We start from the raw sequence: 9,535 nt of genomic DNA, 5'->3' as shown, positions 1-9,535 counted from the left end.
CTTGAGGGTGTGAAGGAGTGGAACAAGCTACTACTGAAGGTTATAATCGAAACTTCGACAATTAAAGTTTGAAATGGGAAAGGTTAAGAAATGTAGGTTGCAAAATCGCAAAACATTTAAAATAGGCTAAATATTTGTTTGAAAACTTAGTTTAGCTGTAAAATATTGCAGCTCTTGAAAAAGGTCAATGAAATTTTCAAGCATTGGGCTAAATGATAGAACGTTACAGAACATCAGTTTTTAAGGCTTTTTTATTTGAGACAAAACGGTATTACAAGATAACCTAACTTACAATACCTTAACCAACTAAATATAACTTATCTACTCTGAAACAAATCTTTTGAATGTTATACTTTTGCTTCTTGTGTTACCGAAATAAAAGCCAAATGAAAAGATCACTTCCCCCTTGTGTCAATACAGACCACAACATATTGTGTCACTAAGTTGCAAATATTTTCTTTTACTTGAATTCCTCAAAGTCATTACCTCAACTTTTTGAAAGATGTCCTCTTCCTCTCAAGGGTCAACGTTTTGATTTGTATCAACCATTTATACTTTCATTATTTTTCAGGACTTATAAACTGTGGTGAAGAGCGTTACCCCAAGCATTTCACTCTATCCCAGACATGAGGTAATTTATTTATTTATTTTTTTCGCGGACTTCCTTACCGCTATCGGGATTGGAATCCCAGCAGTTCAAGACGAGAAAATTATTCATTTTACTTGACTTTTATTTATATATATTATTTGATCAACCAACGAAATGGAGTGGGCTGATCTGGCTAATCCTTGAATATAAGGTTGATCCCGCATTTTAGTCAAAAACTTGTCCAAGTCTGACTTAAAAGATGCAACCGGATCAACAAGGCCTACGTATTCCCTACGAATATTTGAGGGAAGCAAATTGAACAATGAAGGAGCCCGAGAAAGAAGAAGAAGATTGTTCGAACTAGCCTGGATTCTCGAGGGCTTGAAGGTGCTCTCAAAACGCACATTGAGCCTCTGGGTCACTAGAATTGACTCTAAATCCTGGTTGCAATGCAAACTTTGGAAAGAAAGAAGTTTTCGTATTTTGTATTCCATTTGTCTTGCAACGTCCAATCAAATAATGAAAAATGTAATTGATTGGCCAACTATTCGAAATCTTGAAATAAGTAAAGATCATGATAGAAAAAATACAGTATCTTAGCAGCTGAATTTCCGGGCAAAAGATGGAAAAAGGTGAATCCTCTAGGTATCAAAATACAACAAACTTAAAACAATCACGCCAAACTTCTATCTTAATGTTCGTCTGTGTAATATGTGGAAGAAAAAAAAGGTCGAGTTTCAATATAATAAGGATGTGTGATATAGAAATAAAACCGTCAATTGTGCGGAAATTGGGGAAAAAAAAATCTCCTGATACTAAAAAAATGCCCCAAATCGGCCAAATATTGCTTTGACAATACAGAGAGATCGAACACAACTATGTAGTCATATTGTTCGAACTTGTTTTTTTAATTCAATGTCTTTAATTTAACCCTAGCTTTGCAAAGCATTCAGGAGTGGGCCTTGGTTCAACAAAAAATAAATTAAGAAGTTTACGCTTTGACAAGTGCGAGACTTCTTAGGCTAAGAACGCCTCTTCTTTGATTGCAGAGTTCTTTAAGCAGAGACCTTTGTTCGGGATTCAAGATGACCGTCGCTCCGCAATTTACTGGAGTCAATAGTATATCGTTTGGCAATTGAAAGATTTCAATAAAATCTCGAGGCCCCTAACTGTTTTGTTTGGGAAAATGTCCACCATCCTGTCTGTAACTTGTCTTTAGGAGAGTCACGAAGCTTATTTGTTTGGTATCCGTGTCAAAATGAATGCGTCAAAAAACGTCTAGATACCAGTCCAGTCATTGTTACCATGTTTATGCGTTTATTGTTTTCTTTCGTAATTACACTACAAATTCACAAATACAAACTTCTATTTTTCGCAGCCCTATTAAACTAAAAATCGAATGGTCGAGATGCGTGGAATGCACAACAAATTGAACGTGATTGATTTGTGGCTGCGGCTGTTTTTCTTCTTGATCCCCTCAGAATTGGATAAAGGGTCTGTTTGACGGTCAATTGCATCCGTAGGACAAGATGAGGGGGAAACTTGGTCATAAACACATCAAGATTGGACTTCAAATGAGTGGAATATGAAACAGAGATTGAGAGCACAGGGAAGGAGAACCAGGTACTCTTGGTATGGCCAACTTGAGCAATTGGTTTGAATTGCTTTCGTTGGTTTTCGCGGTTAAGAGTAGATTGCCGTCCTGTCCTTTCAAGATTGGAGAATGAGGAGTGAACCCCCTCCCCCAAAAATGCCCACTTGACTAAGCTGAGTTGCGCGACAAAGCTAAGAATTCGATCTATTTTTTAAGTGTCGGAAAAACACCCCAATACTAATAATGATGACTGTCAAAACACGGTCATATGTGTTGAAGATTCAAATATGTGTGAGTGAGTGTGACTTAGAATCTGGGAAGTTATTTGCTCTCATCACTTGTTTCGGCCATAACTCCTCAAATGGGTGATTGAAAATTTGAAGACGTACAATGCTTCGGGTGGGTGGTTCTCGTTTCGTGTTTCTTTTTTACTGGAAGCGGGAACGGAAAAGTATCGAGGATGGTGGGTGGGGAACTCTAAATTACTTAAATAGGGAAAGGTAGAACAATCCAATGAATGCATAATAGAGCTATTATTATACACTTAGCTGGTTTGAAAGAAAAGAATTCATAACTTGAATTTTCTAACTCGTTCACCCCAAGAAGGGGCAGAGCCATGAGCTGTCATTGGCTTCGGCCGGTTTCTTAAGATTCCCCATTCCCGCTGTCTTCTCCATCGTCTTCCTGATATTCTTCATCGTCTGAGCAATCGTCCTCGTCGTCCATATCGTAGCAGTCATCATCATAGAAATCATCCATGTCGATATTGTCCTGAGGAAAGGACGGACGAGGTTTGGGTTTCATTATGTATTCCTCCATGGTGGTGGGAACGATCACGCCATCCTTCTCAGCTTCCACGCGAGAGGCTTGCACTTGTTTTCTGGAAATTCGAAATCAAACAATTGAAGGCTGCCATTTCGTAATACTAAGGTCTCATAAAATAGCACGCCCATCGCTGCCATGGTCCTATTTGGAGTTTTTCTCTGTGCTGAGGAGATAATAATTACAGAAAAATCATGTGGAGACCAGGCTACAAAGGTAAAATTCAAAGATTTGATGCACGAAACTTGGAAAGAATTGCCGTTCATTTACGTTGATAGTTTACTTGAAAAAAAAAATCAATTTGATTTCTTTTAGTGTCTTCACTTCTATACTGTTCTTACTTAATGATGTTTTCGTATTCCTTGTCTTTTCCGTTGGAATCTCGCCATCTTCTATACATGACTGAAGCATCCACATTGGCCGGGCTGTAGGTATTAGGTTCATTTAATAAACTCACCACAGACAACATGATTGTTCTGAAACGAGCCATTCCAAAATTAGATTTGTTTAGCATTGTTGATGAACGATCAACAAGAACAAAATCATTCCAGGAACCATTCAATATACACACCTAACATTTTGAGTAGGGTTCCAGCGTTCACAGGGAAGCTCTCCACTTTGAGGATCATCAACTGGAGGGTGTAATATCGATATGCAGAGGTCTCCATTCTGGAAAGGTGGAATGTATTCTTTCAATCATTTTCCATGTGAACATTTTTTTGGTATTGAAAACTTACCTCGTATACATTTGGATGCCAGACTTTAGTGAGGAAACGCACCGTGGGAGGGGAATAGGGGTAATCGTTGGGGAACTTCATGTGGGCCTAAATTATACAAATAGACATGCTTTCATGGATATGGCATCTCTCTTGATTGTAACTTGAAGATACGTCGACTCAAAAGGTCGCTACTGGGCACAAAAATTTTGGCCAGAAAAGGCAAGGTAAAACATTTGAACTCTACAGTAGATTGGTTCTTATGAATGGTAAAAGAAAGCTTATGTAGATGGGGTCAAGCATTTGATCGCTACAGATGCCTCGAAGGCCCTTGTCACAATCTAATATTAGGCTCAACCGGGTAACACGAATCCTAGCTTTGTACTCAATTCAGCGTATCGAGTTCCAAAGTGCATAGGGATGAAACCACGGATCTGAAACCTGCCAAATCGTTCCAATCAAATACTACCTCGGTTCATAGTGCTGCTCAACTTGATTCGAACAGGTAGGAACTTTGCAACACAAAGCATTAATATTAATGAGCCGATCCCAGTCCAGATTTGAACTCTTTAATTATGAATGATATGAGGACTTCGAATTTTCCAAGGGGCAAAAATGAGCGTATATCTGACACAGAGGTTCTCAATTCATCAAGAGCAACTTTTCTCGCTACTTATTCCCTTGTGTTGTGATAACAGCTTGAAGGTGTGTTGTCGATAAATGACGCAGGAATCAATTTTGTGAGCTTAGCGATTCCTCAAAGGAGGAAAAAACTGACCTTGCTTGAACATGGGTACGAACAATCACAGTTCGAACTAAATATGATATGCAAACATCGGTTACTTGAAGGATTTTTTGTGAAGAAAATCAAGGCGATGAGAATGTTAGCATGCCTTCTGCCTTTCACCTTCAAGGTAGTATTATCATCATCTTCTTTCCCAATCTCTTTTGACAGAAAAGTCGCCGAGCTTGACTCCATTCGTCACTTGGAAACAAGCAAACCGAAAAGTTTCGCCAAGATTCATCATTATTATCGTCATCATGAACATTCGTCAAGGACAAACGCAGTCCTTTATGTCTTGAAATTGGCATTGATATGGTTTGTAGACAGAAAAAACACCATAAGTTTCAATTTGTCATTTCGAATCAAATGCACAAGGCAAAGGTCCATAGATCATTGAAATTGTGTTCGATTTTTCTGAAAGATCAAACAAAGGGCATCGCCCTCATGCCAAGGTTTTCCAATTTGGCGGACGAAAACAACATGTGAATCAACATTCTTTGATTGAGGTACCAAAGTTCACAATTGTACGTGAGATGACTCAGGCCTGACAATGTGAGTCATTTCAGGTATATGCCTACATGCTCGGGTAAATGGAGGGCCTTGTGCACAAGAACCAAGGAAACACGAATGGATCTGCATATGGTGAACTCATCTAGTCTAGAATCTATGATCTACAAAGTCTATAGTCCGCCAGAAGTAATTTCAAACTTGGCACAAAAATTAGAATCTCATTTTCAAGCGGGATGAAAAAGCTCTTTGAAGGACGTACAAGTTTTGGCGGTAAAATGCATCCGTCCTTGAATATATTTCAAGGTTTTGTGGCACCAGAGAAAACGAGAAAAATCAAACCAGTGGGTTGAAGTCAAACATGTTGAGTATTTGTGGCTTTGGTAACAAGTTAGATGAGTATTTCAAAAGAGCTGCTACTTTGATTCGTGTCCAACAAAGACTTGAACGACGCAAATTCACCTCAGATGGGACTGAACAAAGAACTTCTTGCCTAGAATAGGACGGTTCACGACAAGTTTGATGCTTCTCGCCCGTACAATATGGCTGATACGTGCTCGACTCAAGATGATAACGAAGATAACTGAAAACTAGCCAATTTAAGAGGTGGGGTAACTTCACTCCCTAACAAGTTCAGCAACTTAAAAGACAATACCAGAACACTTTGCCGACAAACTGACCCCCACTTCTCTTTCTCCCCTTATGACGAAGTTAAGTTCATAGCACTTGAATGCGAGATAGGATCAAGAGGAATTCTCGGCAGGGTCATCTGCATTGGTCCATGCGATTTTGGCCAGGGTTCAAAAAATCTTTTTGCTCAAAATTTCCCGTTTCCGCCTGGAGACGATTAGAAAAAGTCTCAAAACTAGGACAACTCTTTGCGCTTTCCTTGTCAAGAATTCACACTTTCAACAGGCGGGGGTATTATTCGGGTCATTTTTAGTACTTATGGAGACAATGCATTGCATACTCGGAAAGCAACAACTTGAGAGTAAGTAGGGTTGAAAACGAGCCTTAAAAGAATAACACGAGCCATTTGATCGCTGAAATAAAGACTCGGACTCCCGAGTACTACCAAGTCTTTCGGAAACCCAAATGGTTTTGCAATGACATGCGAGTCAATTTTACAAACAACAAATAATTTTTGAGACTTGGTAAAGTTGTGAATGAGTTAAACCACTCCATTATTTGCAATGGAGGTTGCTGGAAGACGAGGATGCCTGCCACAAATGCGAGATGGAAAAATGGAAGTTGAAGTATTTGCTAATCATTTACTTTTTCCAAGAAAAAATTCAAATAAAAACCACCATGAAATGACTTTTATGCTCGAGTGATATGAAAATGGCTTCAACCTTCTAGAATCCTTATGATATCTTGAAATAACTCGAATTTTGGGAGTTCAATGAATGACTCTTTACATTCCTACCTGAGATCTTAGAATTGTTTACGTTTCCTATCGCCCAACTACATAATACTTTGCATTCAAAAGCATCAAAAATAACAAACCAGCAATGCCACGCTAGGATCACTTTAAATTCAACCCATTCATACCAATTGCACGGGCTCGAACGTGAGCAAGCAGATTTTTGTCAACCATTTAGCGCAAAAAGCCCTCTCGATGAGTGAGAGGGTACGAACGAATAGGGAGGGTGAGATCATTGGCTCCTGTGGCTTCTTAGAGTGCGACCAAGAACCACGCTCTTCGAGAGCTAAAAGAACGAACGGTGTTCAAGGTCATCGTCCCAATCACCATCAACAACATGATCCCTCTTCTACATACTGAATAGGCCTGAGGGACGAACTCGGTAGAAGAGGTCAACTTCGGCCGTCGTCGTCGTCAAAATATGCCCGTCACCTGTCTTCAATGGCACATAAATCGATGGATACAGGTCTTTGTTAGCGACTCCTTGAATTCTTGTTCAAGTTTCATAACAAGATGTTGTTTTACTCTTTGATCCTCAAACAGATAAATGCGTCTCCCACTTTGGAATTATGTGCGCTGTTGTTCAAAGTTTTCGATACGACCAATAGAAACAGCTCATAATTGCTGCATTGGTCAATCAATATGTGAGAATTGGATGCAGCATTTCCGCCCTTGAAATAGCGGTGGTGGTCTTTTAGCATTTCGAAGCCAGCTGAATGATTCAGGTTTGGATTTGGTTGAGGCGGATAAAAACCGAACAAAGAGCAAATCAACGGTCTTTCTATCTCACAGGTACCAAGCCCCGTCCTCCTCGTGAAGAGACAAAATTTAATCATGATTCGTACGGATCTAACTGTCGAGAGGGGAACAATCACAACAATTTGGAAGAGGAGCATATTTTCAGGTTTTTTCCATGGTTCGCAATGTTGATAGCCAATAAACAAGGCGAGCGATCCGACAACAATGAATGATCAAAGATCAAAATTACAACGTTCCCTTACATGGTTCGAGATGAACTCGTCAGCAGGAAATTCAAGCAGGAAACCGACTCATTCCAACTTAGATCTTCTCAAGGACCAACTGGATCAAGTGATGGAATCAATTATGTTGCCACAAAGACGACGTAATGCTTATTCAGCAACTTAAAAACACGTGCTGAACAAAGGAAGCCAAGCTAACTTGGTTGAGGATTGCCATAAAAAGATATTATTCCACAGGGAGCCAAAGTGGGTTTACAACTCATCCATCAATTCAATTTCTCTAGCGTACACGGTCAACCATTACGGAATCAAATAGGAATGAAGTCAAACATTCGGTAGAGTACACACCACAGGTGATATCAAGGATAGAGCTTTGAAAGAGAAAAGACTAATCCCACGTTACAATACCGTAACGAGGGTTACGCAAAATGACCATTTACACCAACTAAAGCTCAAGTCCAGACACATTGGAAGACAATGCCAAGCCCTCGATAAAGTAGAGTTTCGAAACTGAAAGTCTGCAATTTCGAGCATTGCGTTCAAACGACGTATAAGCAATAAATAATTTTTCATGTATTTGGTTTCTCGGACATATGATTCAAATATCGACTAAACTTACTGTCCATCCCTCAGTGCCAGACATTTTAAAGGCCAATTTGACCGTCCTATCGATCGGAATTCAATTTCTCGGCCACCTCACTGTTCAAAAAAAAATACTGAAAATTGCAGTCTTACCTTGAAGTAGCCCGCTTGATAGAGAGTATCTGGAGGCCCAAAAATTGCCATTTCCCATTCAAAGAGATTTTCTTCGTTGACCAATTTGGCTCTGATCCCCTCGAGAGGTTCCTCCATCAAGGATTTCAGTTCTAAAGAAAGAGCTCGGATAGCTGAGGAAGATGGAGCCATGGGCCCACTGGAGTTCTGTCTAGATGAGCTGGTTGAGGCCATCATTGACCTATCACTATGTGCTAATCGAGAGTGAGACAATGACCGCAAAGCTGGGATGGATGGATGGACTGCACGAAATTGAAACGGAACGGAACGGAAACAAACGAAGGAGAATGGCGAATCTTAAATGAAACGAAATGAGGCTGGTTGCAAGAACCTTTCAGGACGCCAAACACATTGTGCCACTATTCCTATGGCACAACCACTAAGTTGAAAAGCTCAGGAGTCCAAGGAGCATGAGAAGAGGACCACGAATAATGGGATTTGGGTCCCAAATTTCGAGATTTTGTTCCACGGAGGTGTACTTGCTCTCCTTGCTCTGGCACAACTGACTTTCGACTTGAATCAGGGTGGCTAAGACATGGAAAAGAGCTCGCTGAACGGGCGCTCGCCCTTTTCGGGAATGATCAGCTAAACAAACTTAGCTGAAACTGGGCTGTACAATAAGGATGGACTTGATAAGCTGTATTGAAAGGTCCATTGTTGCTCAGTGGGTCCGCTCGTGCTTGTCACTCACGAGTCAGGTTTGAGAGAGGGTGATGGCTGAAACTAAGGCGGTACTGTACCAGTGAGGGCCAAGTATGAGCAAGGTAGGTTCTGGGGAGTGTGACTAACTAAATAGAGAAAATAAGTTTGGTTGCAAGGTGGAATGTGCAATTGCTTGAAATGGATTGGATAGTGTCAGATTGGTGTTATGAAGGAATTATGGTCGTTGATTTGATGCTTGGAGCTGGAGTTAGGGGTTGAGAGTATCTGATACAAGTTGGACTTGATTTCTTGGTTGGGGGGATTATCCAACCTCCATTGTGACGTGCGTTGTCAAGGCGTGCTTAAATGCTGGCTTAGCCTTTTCTCTTTGGCTGGATTCCGAGTGGCGTGAATCATTGACGACTCCAACATTGTTGGAAAATTCTGTGAATTCAATTGACCCGCCAATCTAAAAATCAAACATATTCATGCTCGAATTTGACACTTGGTCAAAAAAAACAACAGTTGCTCTGGGTTAGACCTTGATTTTAGGATTGTCCAAAATGTACGGATCCGATGAGTAAACTGCGTGTTGTAAAAAATATTTGACCCCTTTTCGAACAGTCTTTTCAAACAAAGTTAGACAAAACTCGGTTTCTCTGTGGTCAAGGTTGCTAACAACTCCAACCAATGGTCAGCCACCA

At 40.3% G+C, this 9,535-nt stretch overlaps 1 protein-coding gene across 1 annotated transcript; it reads right to left on the bottom strand.

The window, feature by feature from the left end:
• Nucleotides 1-2,697: 2,697 nt before the first annotated feature.
• On the bottom strand, nucleotides 2,698-8,781 carry LOC131878689 (ubiquitin-conjugating enzyme E2 R2-like). Its single transcript, XM_059224758.1, has 5 exons — nucleotides 8,151-8,781; nucleotides 3,743-3,829; nucleotides 3,577-3,674; nucleotides 3,347-3,481; nucleotides 2,698-3,063 (listed from the first exon to the last, which is right to left on the bottom strand). The coding sequence occupies exons 1-5, from the start codon at nucleotides 8,364-8,366 to the stop codon at nucleotides 2,829-2,831; spliced, it is 771 nt and encodes a 256-aa protein (XP_059080741.1). The 5' UTR covers nucleotides 8,367-8,781; the 3' UTR covers nucleotides 2,698-2,828.
• Between the last annotated feature and the right edge of the window lie 754 nt (nucleotides 8,782-9,535).

Source organism: Tigriopus californicus, chromosome 4 (genome assembly GCF_007210705.1).
Source record: "Tigriopus californicus strain San Diego chromosome 4, Tcal_SD_v2.1, whole genome shotgun sequence".
Classification (NCBI taxonomy): domain Eukaryota; kingdom Metazoa; phylum Arthropoda; class Copepoda; order Harpacticoida; family Harpacticidae; genus Tigriopus; species Tigriopus californicus.
This window is presented reverse-complemented; position numbering and strand designations above follow the sequence as displayed.